The sequence below is a fragment of the Montipora foliosa genome, chromosome 7 (assembly GCF_036669935.1).
Source record: "Montipora foliosa isolate CH-2021 chromosome 7, ASM3666993v2, whole genome shotgun sequence".
Lineage (NCBI taxonomy): Eukaryota > Metazoa > Cnidaria > Anthozoa > Scleractinia > Acroporidae > Montipora > Montipora foliosa.
In genome coordinates this window covers 12,374,244-12,386,743 of record NC_090875.1, presented here as the reverse complement: position 1 = coordinate 12,386,743, position 12,500 = coordinate 12,374,244, and the positions used below count along the sequence as shown (strand labels likewise).

Genomic DNA, 12,500 nt, shown 5'->3' with positions numbered 1-12,500 from the left:
TAACCCTAACCCTAACCCTTTTTTTTATCAACAACTGAAAATTCTCGAAACAGACAAGACCTACAACCTAAGACAAATTTGGGCGGAGCACTGAGGGAGCTAATATATTATCCTTTTTTATCTTCAAACAAACACGACCCACCCAGCCACACAATTTAGCCTCACCTGATCTGTTCAACAGCAATTATATAATGAGTTTATTGAAAGTACAATTTGTACATGTACATGAAATCACCTCTGGATCAAATTTGCTTGAGAACTCCTTCAGTCTGCTCAGTGTTTCACCAAGGTGGATGTGGGTGCAGTTTAGAAGAACACTTAGCAGCGAGTGAGTTGCACAAGAGTTTGGAATCACCTGTGGCAAAAAATGGCAGCGAACATCATGGTGACATACAGTGTACCTGTAGCTCAATCACTGGGTGGGGTCACCATAAGAACGGCAGCCAACAATATGGTGACATTGGTAAGATAACAAGACAGGGCTTGTCAAAAGCTAACAAAGAGTCTCTTGGCCGAGACGAAACCCCGCGTCAGACTAGCCACGAACATTTCACAAGTATTTGACAATAGTTTTGCTTTTGTATAAATTTATCTCGTGATTACACGGTTGGGTATCCTTCTGCGATAGAGCCTGGGCCAGACTGTCAACATGTAGAATTTGCGAACGGGACTTTAGGCGCGATGCTCAACGAGTTTGCCTTTGAATTCTAAAGGTCTCTTGAAGAGTCTCTTGGCCGAGACGAAACGCCGCGTCAGACTAGCCACGAACATTTCACAAGTATTTGACTATAGTTTTGCTTTTGTATAAAAAAAAAAAAGTCAATTCTGGTATATGTAGATGTAGTCAAATGACGCCATCGTGAAAGTTGCCTACTGTCAGTCTGAGAATGATCTAATACCACTGAGCCATTAGAGGCTATGGTATTACTAAGGAAGGGTTTTTTCATTTTCATAATCTATCATGTACATGTTACAAACAAAGAAAAATCAGTAGTACCACATTTGAAAATCCAGCAAAATTAATGGTAATCACTTTTAAAGAAGGAGTTTATTATTTATTAGTTTCTTTAATAGTGTATATACATATTTATATAATAAGTACTATTAGTGTATTCAAGAGTGTCATCTGTTACCTGCTGAGCAAAGAATATATCCCGTATGATGTCTTCATCTTCCACAAACATTTCCTCTAAAGGCTGTATTTTACGGCGTGATCTCCTTTCCTCAATCCATTTAAACAGGAAAATAAATCCATAAACAGGCCTGAAAACAAAACATTATGAAGAAAAAAGATAACCATAACTTGAACAAAATTAATTATCAATATCAACCCATTTTGGCCATCTTGGATTGGGAAAAATCAGAGTGAATTTTTATTCCTACTGGCTACACATCTACATGTACATTGAAGCTCCCCTTGACTTACAGTGCTATTTTTACTTATGCACCGCACATGACCGAGTTATGCACCACAAGCTTTTTTGAAACATCACTACCAAGCCAACCACAGTTTGCTGAAGACCAGATCACAACACCGGGAACTCTGTGTGGCATCTTTTTAACATCCCCCAGAGTTAATGAACAAGACAGTGCTGAAAGACAGGATCTACAGTTTGCAGTCCTTATCTGAGAAGTCTTGAAAGTCTAAACATTTGTGGATTAAAATTAAGTAAGCACTTTCTCCTCAGTTATTTTTATACCCTGAGAATTGGTCCAGCTTGAGTTACATTGTAAAGTCACGACCAGATCAGAAGCTGGCACGGAATTTCCATTTTCATGTACAGTATATGGGGGTGACTTTATTTGGTCACGCAATACCTCAGCATCAAGGAAGGTTACAGCCAAGCCTGAAAGCGGAGCTCCCAGGTCATTTATTCTTACAATACACTGTAAGTTAACCTGGCTTGCTCTTGAGATCCAATCGAAACCCAGTCCCTGGTCATCGGTTAACTCAATAAAAAAAAAAAAAACAGGTGACCTTGAGCCCATGATATGGTCACATGATACCTTGTTTTGACAGGTGTCAATTGACCATAACATGTACATGCATGTCCAGTATCAAAGATGTACACTGTAAACTAGCTGGAGTAATTGCATGGCAGCCATGTTGGGCACAAGTATATTATTATACATGTAAATCATACATGTAACAATTATTATTATTACCGGTATTATTAAATTTGCTTTGTGTTTTGCTATCTTACAAATTTCTCATTGTTTTGTCTAAACTGCAGTGTCAAACGCAGTTGGCCATCCAACTTCCTGCCAAAACATGTGGTTGCACCACAGAGTTTCACATTAGCATACATGGAGGGATGGACGGTCGTAACTCAGACCAAATTTTATCGCACAATTTACCATAATTTTTATGATATTTTCTAAACCATGGTGCTCTGTGTGCACGCCTTTGCAGGCCTTCTGATAGGGTGCGATGAAAAAATGCAACTTATGTAAAAATTGCAGGGCAGATTATGGGATTAGAAAAGCCAATTAGGTGATAAATAATGTAAATTATGTGATTTTTTTCTGAGCATTTTTGAGCTTGTTTTTCAAGGTTTCAGGATAACAAAAACACGTTTTTGCTGCCCTAAAGACATTTTGAACAGAAAAAAATGAGGTCTTCTGCACTATCGGTGCACCACGTTAAAAGTTGAAAGGACACAGCTAACATGCCAAATGAATGATCAATAATTATTGATATTCCTTTATGCTACGACTACATTGCAGCTTCTTACACTAAATGTTTTATGTGCAGTATTATATTTCTAAACAGTTTTGATAATCTGAACAAAGGGTGTGTTTGTGTTGCACCAATAGGCGACTCTTAAAGAATGAGACTCGTACCAGGCCCCTGACATGCAAAAAAATGCCTTGAACTTCGAATGTTTACAAAATCAAAGGTAACGAAGGCCTTTTAGCCTTTTCCCAAGGTAAATCATCTTAAAAATGGCGTATTTATGCAGGAATTCTCAAGAAAATTGTTGACTTATGTTTTATTTTATGAACGATGTGCGTTCTTTTGTTATTTTTGCGATTTTTCGTGAATTGTGCAATCGGATGCGATTTGAGGTAGATTGTGCGAAATCCCATCATCGCATAATATCAGAAGGCCTGCCTTTGGCATGCGGAGCTCTTGTATTACGTGTACACACAATGTACATGCTCACTAGAGAATGGAAAACAAACACATTGAAAGAAACAAACAGTCAACCAAAACATTTAACAATATATTCATGTTCAGCTATGTACAATGCATCTGATTCAGCAAAGTCTGGGTCAAAGCCTGCATTATTGTAATGGGATTATGAAAGAAAAGTAAAGATGCATAGCAGTAATATCATCATCAACACCACCACAATCATCGTCATCATCATCATTCAATATCATCATTCAATATCATCAAAGCAATTTGTACTCCAAAAAGGTATTAATATAGACATGAGAGCATTAACATTTGAGTTTCAGGAAGAAGATGGAAGCCTCGTGATCATGGTAAAAAAAGCTTGAGCCATAATGTGTATGATTTGTAAGCAGATGATCCAAGCTTAGTTCTGCAATGTGCATTACTGTAGCTTAATTAGTGCGGTGGTTTCATGGTTAGTGCTCTCGACTCCAGATCGTGTGGTCCGGGTTCGGGTTCTGGCATGGGACATTGTGTTGTGTTCTTGGGCAAGACACTTTACTCTCACGGTGCCTCTCTCCACCCAGGTGTATAAATGGGTACCGGCAAAATGCTGGGGGTAACCCTGCGATGGACTAGCATCCCATCCAGGAGGGAGTAGAAATACTCCTAGTCGCTTCATGCTAATGAAACCGGAGATAAGTGCCGACCTGATGGGCCTTCTGGCTCATAAGCAGAGACTTTACTTTACTTTATTAGTAAACGTTTATTATAATAAAATTTTTAACTTGTTAATACTGGTCAAATGTAACTTACCCCCGGAAAGGTTTTGACAAATCATAGATTTCTTCTACTTGTGCACCTTTCACACCTTAAAATGAACAGGGTTCACAATAAGGCTGTTGTCTCAATTTCACTGTAGTTCGCATACATGACATTATATACATGTAACTGTTGTTTGCATGCAAATGAAATAATCATGAAATCCAGAAATTTCATTTATGGTCATTCTTGCTCAAATCTGTCACACTGTACTTCAGCTTTCCATCAATTTAAACTACTCTTACCAAATTCTTCAATCAATAGAGTAAACAGCCCTATATTTATTAAAAAAAAAAAAAGAAAAAAACAGAATATCAGGTCAGGATGAATATAGTTTCAAGAGGAGTAGCAAAGTTGCTATGAACCATGAAAAACCCTCAAACAACCTGGATCGCTTTCAAGTTCCAACCATCCACTGTTTGCCGCCATGTTTGAAACGTGTTCAATCTTATCCAGCGGTTTGTAATAGAACTATCTTGATGCTTCATGTATTCCTAATATAGTGTATTAAAATTACATCATATTCCTGCGCGTACCACACATAATTAAAACTATGTTTTATCTATATACCCATGTATACCCTTATTATTGTTCCTGAAAAGCCCCTTTGGGGAGGTTTAATAAAGTATGTATGTATATACCCATGTATGCCCTTGCATGAAGTATTTTAATACCGAGAACTACTCAGTTCATGGCTCACTAATTTCCAGTCTCTCACGTGTTATCCAAGATGGAGGAGGATGACACATTCGAAAGATACTGGAGTTCTGAAAGGATTAAGTGCTGACTTGGAGTGTGTCATTTTCAATAGTAATGGTTCATGTTCCTTTTGGAATAAGGCCGATTATGAGCGCATCAAACGAGGTAAATTATCCGTAGATGATATTTCTCACAATCTCTAGAATACATCAGAATAAATGCTTTCTTGTTCATTTCTACGTGTACAGAGTGATTTTATGTTCAAAGTTTGGAGCCTTTTGTATTACGAACGTGACTCTACTCAAAAGATATCACATTTACATGTATTGACATGCTTTTAATTGTTATGTTTAAATAAGCTCATTCAAGGCACCAGATGAAATCAAATCCTAAAAGGGCACTTTGATTGTTGTCTCACTGGCCCATTTTAATACTATTGCACAAAATTCTCAAGAACTTCAACCCACTCAAGTGACCCTCATTACTTGAATCATTGAGTGGAATTACTAAAGATTCCCATAAATTCCTTGTACACAGTGCTCTTTTAGCTTTCAATTCCCAAAAATTGGCTTTTACTTCGTGTAGAAGACGCACATACGTAACAAAAGCTTTAGGGGTCTTTAGGGATTTAGACTTCTGATTAGGTATTGTTTCACAATTTTTGTGCTATTGTTTTACGTCATGTGTGTCTTCTACACGAAGTAAAAGCCCAAAAATTCCCAAGAATTCAAACTCACTAAGTTTTGCTAATGGCATACTTTGGGATTCCTAGGAATTCCAAGCCTTTTGAGAGACCTATCCAACCTTCTCATGCAGGCTTGGTTTATTTGCATATGTGGGAAAAAGTTGGGAATTCATTCCCAAAAGACTGGGAATTCATTTTGCAAGGGGAATTTCACACATTGCATAGATGCAACTTTCTCTGATGGACTGGCCGGGGAGATATGGGAATGACAGCCCAATGAAGATGGCAAATTGTGCAATAAAGAAAACGCGAGTTGGCAAAACAGTATACTCTCATGCCTTTTTGCAGCAAAGGATTTCCCAATAAACATAGAGCTTAGATTTTATTATGGGGTGCCAGGCCTTCCCTGGCAATCAAACTCAGGTAAACAACTTTAAATCAAATAATGATGAGGAAAATCAATAATTTGCTGTTTACTTTTCCTTTCCATGATTGAGCACATCAAGTCTAATCAAATGGATACAAAATAAACACATGAATACTTTAGGCTGGCATTGCAGCCATTGATCATCTCTTCCTCCTCTGAGATCATATCTACATCTACATGTTCCAGCACTCGGGAAAGTCCCATTTTGACTTGTGGCTGTTTCTGCTTAGGTGGCCTCATACACCACAAGCCTTTTTAGAGACATCACTGCCAAGCCGGCCACTTCTGCTGGAGAGAACAGGACAGCCACAACACCGGGATTTTATCCCCTACTCTTCTCGAATAGTGCTTGGGTTCTTTAACGTCCCACAGGGAACTTATGAACATAGATACTGAAGATATTTGTGAGACGGGACCTACGGTTTACAGTCCTTATCCAAGAAGACTTGAAAGTCTAACGATTTGCAGATGAAATTACAAAGGCAGCACTTTCTCCTCAGTTATTTTAAGATCCTGAGTGTTGATCCGGCCGGGGTTCGAGCCCGTGACCTCCCACATGACAGCCCGACACTCAACCAACTGAGCCACCGGTGTGCGGTGGGCTGAATTTCATTCATCTCATTAAAATCTCATGAATCTCATTAGGGTTTTTCTTTGGGTTCCACTTTTTTCAAAATCAACTTCTACAGTGCATTGTAAAAATATGCCAGGGTTCACTTACAGATTGGAGTCTTGCTCTGTTGTACTGTCCCCTATGTAGTTTCATCACAATAGGCAGGAGTTGATAAATTAATATTAAATTTTAATGACTGAAAGTGTGGAATATGATATCTCATTGCCACAATAAACAAGAGCACCCAATGAGCAAATTAAGCCAAAAGCCTTTGAGCGACTTTTCTAGTCTCCTTGCAAACGGACTCACTCCATCAGCTGCAATGGAGACAGGTTGCCGTGGCAAGAATCCATCGGACAGCCGCGAGTCAGTAATAATTATATTATATGAAAATAACTCTGCGGCGATCGTTCTTAATTTTCATCCAGGGAAAGGCTTCATGCTTTAAAGAACGAGGTATAGTGTCGAGTGCAATGTTTCGTGATGTTGACTTTCGCCTCATGTCTTAAAGAACGACTAAGGCCAAGCATAGGAGGGGGATTTGACGTTACATGTGTGCCCGTGGTAGGAACTTTTGATCATTCGTTGAGTTTCGGGGGTCGGGACTTTTGACTTTAACCGTTAGAAGAGTGGGGTCCACTGACGCCATCTTTGCTGCTCGCCATCTTGAATGACCGAGAAAGACTGAAAAATAGTACCGCCATTTTCGAATTACCCAGAAGCCACTAGAAGCAAACCGATTCTCTGTGATTCCCTCAACGCCATGGACTGAAACTATACAGCCTTTTATGAGGCAGTTATCTATATTCACCTTGTGTGCAGTGAATTGCTTATATAATACTAAAAACGAGACCGAAATACTGAATTTCATTTTTATCGGTTCACTATTTGTCACATCATAAGTCCTCTTATGGAGCTTTTTTGAATATTTCTCTCTTTTATATGAAGTTTAATATTTTATTTCTGTTGTTCCTGTTTACAATTTAAGTAATTAACATGCCACATTCTTTTTTCCTTCACAAAGTATGTGGTTCTATTTTTAGTCAGTCCTTTAGGGCATTATAAGTTTAAAGTTTAAAAGCGGAAATCGAGTTTTAGCTGTAATATTTGTTGTCTTAGTGATTAAATATGAATAATGACCATGAGCTATAAAAAGATGGTAATTCAAGTAAACAAAAGTAGCATAACAGTTCATGAAAAGATACCAGAGTTTCCCTGTTAATAATTGTTACACTGTCTTGTTTAGTAGTATCAGCTGATCAGACAGTCCTCAAAATTTTAATATGCTTTCCAGATGAACTATGGAACTACATGACAATTTTCCATTATAACAGATGTTACATTTTGAAGTCATTGCTGTGTTACCTTTTAAAAAATAAAATGTATAATTTCTTTCCCTATTTCTGCTGTTCTTTTTTACCTATGCATTTTTGGGAGGAAGATGAGGTTGGGGAATTTGCACTCTTTTGACCCAGGATGACTTCCCTGGGGCCGGGCATTTGAACAGAAAAACTTATCTGAGTTCAAATACCCTGCCTATGCTCGGCCTCCTCCCCCCACCTCCAGCAGCTTAACATTGATAGGTGCATAATGTTACACGTGAAGCGCGCTTGTAATGCCTCATGGCTTTGAGAATGACGTATACTTCATGTGTAGCGTGTGCGCTTGTTTCGCCTCATGGCTGAGAGATGTTTTCTGTCACGTGCGAACTGACTTCCGAGAGTCCGATTGACTCTTGCCAGGAAGAGCTGACCCCATTGGATCCGATCGAGTCTGTTTGCCAACTGGGTGCCCCTGATATGATTTGGCTGTCTTCCTCCTCCAATACACTAAATCACAAAAATGATTAAGCCACCCACCAACACTTTTTCTCTCTCTTTAATTGGCACAACAAAACAACAATTATTGCATTTATGCTAATTTGTCAAAAAGTGAACATTGTAGTAAATAAAATTGTTAAATAAGTGAATTCTTCTTAATAGATTTATGTTCTTAAGAATTTACTTCTAGACAATAAATAAATGTATGCACTTTGTTTTTCTTCTTTTCTAGTGATACTGAATTTCAATTCAAACTATTTTTTTCTTCCAATGAAAAAGTTGCACAATCTTTAATTGCCACCATGCTTGGCCAGTTCAGCAGCTTGTACAATCATTTGAAGTTGAGGAGATGAGACATCTGAAATATTTAACAATACAATAGTTTAATTAATAATAATGAGGCCCTGCCAGGAGGGGGGGGGGAGGTCTCGTGTCACTTCTCTGAATTTTAAAAGGTCTTGTGTCGGTGCTTTGTCAACGTTTCACATTGCTGTGACTGTTGCTGTCGGAAATTTAAAGAAAGGATGTTGTTTGTTGCGATTTCACTAAATAAGTGCTGTCGCTACTTTTTAGGCCATGTCGCTTGTCGGAATATACCCTGGCAGAGCCTCAATAATAATTTTTAAGACTAGTATGCTTATGTCAACTATGTCCAGAAATTTAGATGCACGCCCAATTTTGGCATCCAATACAAAGTGTCCCTTAGCCTTTGCTGCCTATTTCCAACGATAAGGAAAGGGTTAAGGTTAGCACTATTTTTAGCTTAGGGTAAATGCAGCTGTTTAATTCCTTAGTTGAAGAGCAGCATTTGGGGGTCGCTTTGTATCTACATTCCGAGACACGAGTGATGTTGAAGTGGGGAAGAAGAGCAAGGACCGGACACTAAAGTTGTGACTCTTATTGAAATCTGTGTGCATCTAATTAGGGCATTTCTGGACATAGCTGGCTAATATTCAATGAAATAAGCCAAAAACTTGGAATGTTGTAGGAGACATATTAATTTTATAAATCGCCTCACCAATTATCGGTCTGTGTGGTGCATCGTTTCTGAGTTATTTGTCGAAGCCTTCCACCTAACTTTATAGAGTTTTGTATGGAGCCCCCTTGTTGGTGCACCAGTGTTGTGCACCAATAAGGGGGCCAGAAATCTACACGAAAAAATCTGTAATTCATTTAGTGATGAAAACGCCTACTTTTCGCTCAGGAGATAAAATGCATGTGACTGTATGAACACATCTCCTAATGTACATGAAATGCTCAGACTGCTGAGATTCATAGGCACAGACATTTTTTTCAACCTAATAAATTTGTATCATGGTGTCACGCAAAGTAACAATTTGGAAATTCAAAATGCTGTGAAGCCGCGAGAAGTCCTCCTCCCCATTCTCTTCGTGGAATGCTTGCTTTTAGTGCCGCCACCACCAAAACTTTATTCTGTGCACCTTGAATACCGCCTAAAAAATATTTTACAGTTTACGTTTTGTCAACTGAAGTCTAAGACAGCCTTCTGACTTCATAGTCAATCTTAGACACTTACAAGAGTCGCAATCATAGCACCACACGCTCAGATCACTGAAGCTCAACACCAACATGTGGCCAGACTCTGCATTGTGATCCACCATATGACCCTTGACGTAACGACTGCACATCACTTCTGAACACATCAAGCAAAGCCAGTTTTCTCCAATATTGACACAGGATTTACATGGTTTGGTCACATCAATATGAAGTGAAGCTGTCTCTGACAAAGACTGAAAAAAAGTATGTATAAAGAAACACAAGTAATAACATAAAAAATTATGTAGCAATGACTCTAACAAGGACTACGAATTTGTGTGGGTTGTGATGTGATGTTACAGGAAAGCAACCTCCCTTTCACTAACTACATGTACTGCTTTCCCTGCTGGCAGATCTAGAGGTCTCTTCTTTTTGCCTTCGCTGGGCTGTTGAATACCGGAAAAGAGACGTGGCAATTGGGTCGAAACTCACAGTGTTGAGCATGCGCGGCGGTTACTTAGCAACCAAGTCCTCACTTGATAATTTATGTTTTGTGGGCAGTCACTTAACAACAGCGGAATTACTGTAAAGGTAGCAATTAAATTTTTGATAACAGTACTTTCATTTGGTTTGATTGTTACGTGTATGTAGTAGAATCTGAACCCTATTACCAGTGATTGCTTGAAAGTTCACTTCTTTCGCCTATTCAAAAATTGGAAAAAAAAAGGCTAAAACTGCGGGAAAATGCCAAAATTGCTGGAAAAATGTTCAATTTTCCATATTTCATTTGAAAGTTTGACTGGATTTTTTAATGTCCATATAGCAAAAATCTCTAAGAAGAAAGAACAAAGCACCACAGTCCCAAAGGAGTTGCTATTGCTATTGTTTTCTAACTTGAAAAAAGGAGTATATGCATAATGAAGTAGGGATCTGTGTAAGCATCTTGCCAAAACTTCCTTAGCAACCATTGTCTTTGTGTAGTTAAGAGCCACCCCCCTTATATTGTAAATTGCAATGTGGAATAAAAGACACTTGAAACATTGGACACCTCCTGCTCTTCTCACCGAGTCCTATATCCACCCAACACTGGAACTTGACAGAGAAATTAAAATAAAGGGCTATTATAAAATCATGAAAGAGAGATTAAATTTTTCCATGGTATGACGTATATGGAAGTTTATCATCTTTAGTACAGTAATATTAGACGAATGACCTTGGCATCATAAAAATATTTACTTCTGCCGACAGGCGTTCTTTGATCATGAAAAAGAAAGCAAATAGAAAGAAAGAATTGGATAGCGCCTGTTGTAGCGAGAAGTACTATAGCTAGTACTATAGCTTTGGAAGTAATATAAAATAATGTAACACATCCGTCATCCGAAACTAACACATACATACATGGTACTCAACATTACAAAATAATTCGCATTTTTTTGTTCCTTACTTGTACATGTGGGCAGTCAAGCTTTGGCGCAACAGAAAATCCCATAAATTCAGAACCACCAGAAGCCATTTCTTCGCTTGTGTGTGCAGAAGTGTCCAGGCAATTTCACTGACAACACACCCTTCAAAAATGAAGTATTTAATTGGGCACGGTTGCTAAGGAAAAACATTTCCCAAATTCCTCGCCTGTGCAAGGAAGTGCGTGTAATTTGAGGAAGTAACACAATTTCATCGATTGGACGAATCCGTCCACTTTTCAGAGCTCTGTCTGCAATTTTAAAGGAGAAGGGAAGGGAGGATGATACCAATACTTCCACAAGTTCTTGCTATCTATCTTCATTTTTTTTTCTATTATATAAAGAAGGTCTTACCACCAAACAAATCCAAACTTGAATGCTTCAGGGCTTCAGCGTGTAAAAATTTGATTGACTTACGTGACATTATCCGTGACAGTAGATTACATAGAAAGACCGCTATTATTGTTTTCACGGGCGCGTTGGATTCCCGCCATTTTAGGAAATTCGGTTCCGTTTGTGTAATGGTATGAAGATTCTGACCTGGAATATCAACGGTATTCGCGCTGCCAGGCGAGATAAATCATTGAAGGAGATCTTGGACTCCCTAGAAGCAGATATTATTTGTTTGCAAGAGACGAAAGTTACACGTGAGTTCATACACAGAGTGTATTGGATGTTCTGTATGTTGTCTCAATACCTTTTCTTCGTCTTCGACAACAGAAGCGATAGAGAATGCGTCAAAAGATAAGAAAATGAGAGCAATAAGATAAAGGACTTATTCAAACAGGATAATTCCGTATGATATTAAATTAACCACAAGGTGATCATAATTTCCACTCCCGAGAGGAAAGACAAAATGCAACCCTTGAAAAAATGTTTGTTTTCAAAAGTGTGAACAAATAATATCAACCGTTCAAACATTTATGGTATGTTTAGAGGATACTGCCAAAAAAAGTGAGTTTGGAGTTCCAACATTCTTAGGAAGGTAGAGAGGTGGGGTGGGGTGGGGGGTTAGTTCTACAGGTAAAAAATGGGATCAGTTTGATATTAAAGCCACTTTCAACCAAGATTCCGGATCGAGTGGTCCGGGTTCGCGTCCTGGCTGGGGACATTGTGTTGTGTTCTTAGGCAAGACACTTTACTCCCACGGTGCCTCTCTCCACCCAGGTGTATAAATGGGCGAATTTAATGCTGGGGGTAACCCTGCGATGGACTGGCATCCCATCCAGGGGGGAGTAGAAATACTCCTAGTTGTTTCATGCTACAGAAACCAGAGATAAGTGCCGGCCTGATGGGCCTTCTAGGCTCGTAAGCAGACTTTACCTTACATGTATCGTACGGTCTCAAATGAGAAGC

At 38.8% G+C, this 12,500-nt stretch overlaps 3 protein-coding genes across 4 annotated transcripts in view; 1 reads left to right on the top strand and 2 right to left on the bottom strand.

The window, feature by feature from the left end:
* LOC138010529 (ubiquitin carboxyl-terminal hydrolase BAP1-like) overlaps positions 1-4,382 on the bottom strand; it is a 21,392-nt gene extending 17,010 nt beyond the window's left edge. The window contains exons 1-5 of the mRNA XM_068857511.1: positions 4,330-4,382; positions 4,189-4,218; positions 3,938-3,992; positions 1,134-1,263; positions 236-355 (exon numbers count right to left, since the gene is read on the bottom strand). Of these exons, the coding sequence (XP_068713612.1) occupies positions 236-355; positions 1,134-1,263; positions 3,938-3,992; positions 4,189-4,218; positions 4,330-4,372 (378 nt within the window). The 5' untranslated portion in view covers positions 4,373-4,382. The remainder of the gene's footprint in view (positions 1-235; positions 356-1,133; positions 1,264-3,937; positions 3,993-4,188; positions 4,219-4,329) is intronic.
* Positions 4,383-8,227: 3,845 nt separating this feature from the next.
* LOC138010566 (histone deacetylase 6-like) lies at positions 8,228-11,561 on the bottom strand. 2 transcript variants are annotated; one of them, XM_068857547.1, is made up of 4 exons: positions 11,499-11,561; positions 11,129-11,249; positions 9,725-9,938; positions 8,228-8,545 (listed from the first exon to the last, which is right to left on the bottom strand). In XM_068857547.1, the coding sequence occupies exons 2-4, from the start codon at positions 11,195-11,197 to the stop codon at positions 8,478-8,480; spliced, it is 351 nt and encodes a 116-aa protein (XP_068713648.1). In that variant the 5' UTR covers positions 11,198-11,249; positions 11,499-11,561; the 3' UTR covers positions 8,228-8,477. The 2 variants fall into 2 exon arrangements, with proteins under 2 accessions (XP_068713648.1, XP_068713647.1); XM_068857546.1 differs by lacking the exon at positions 11,499-11,561 and having other exon boundaries at positions 11,129-11,350.
* A 42-nt stretch (positions 11,562-11,603) lies between these two features.
* The window catches only part of LOC138010565 (DNA-(apurinic or apyrimidinic site) endonuclease 2-like), a 17,946-nt gene continuing 17,049 nt past the window's right edge, over positions 11,604-12,500 (top strand). The window contains exon 1 of the mRNA XM_068857545.1: positions 11,604-11,791. Within this exon, the coding sequence (XP_068713646.1) occupies positions 11,671-11,791 (121 nt within the window). The 5' untranslated portion in view covers positions 11,604-11,670. The remainder of the gene's footprint in view (positions 11,792-12,500) is intronic.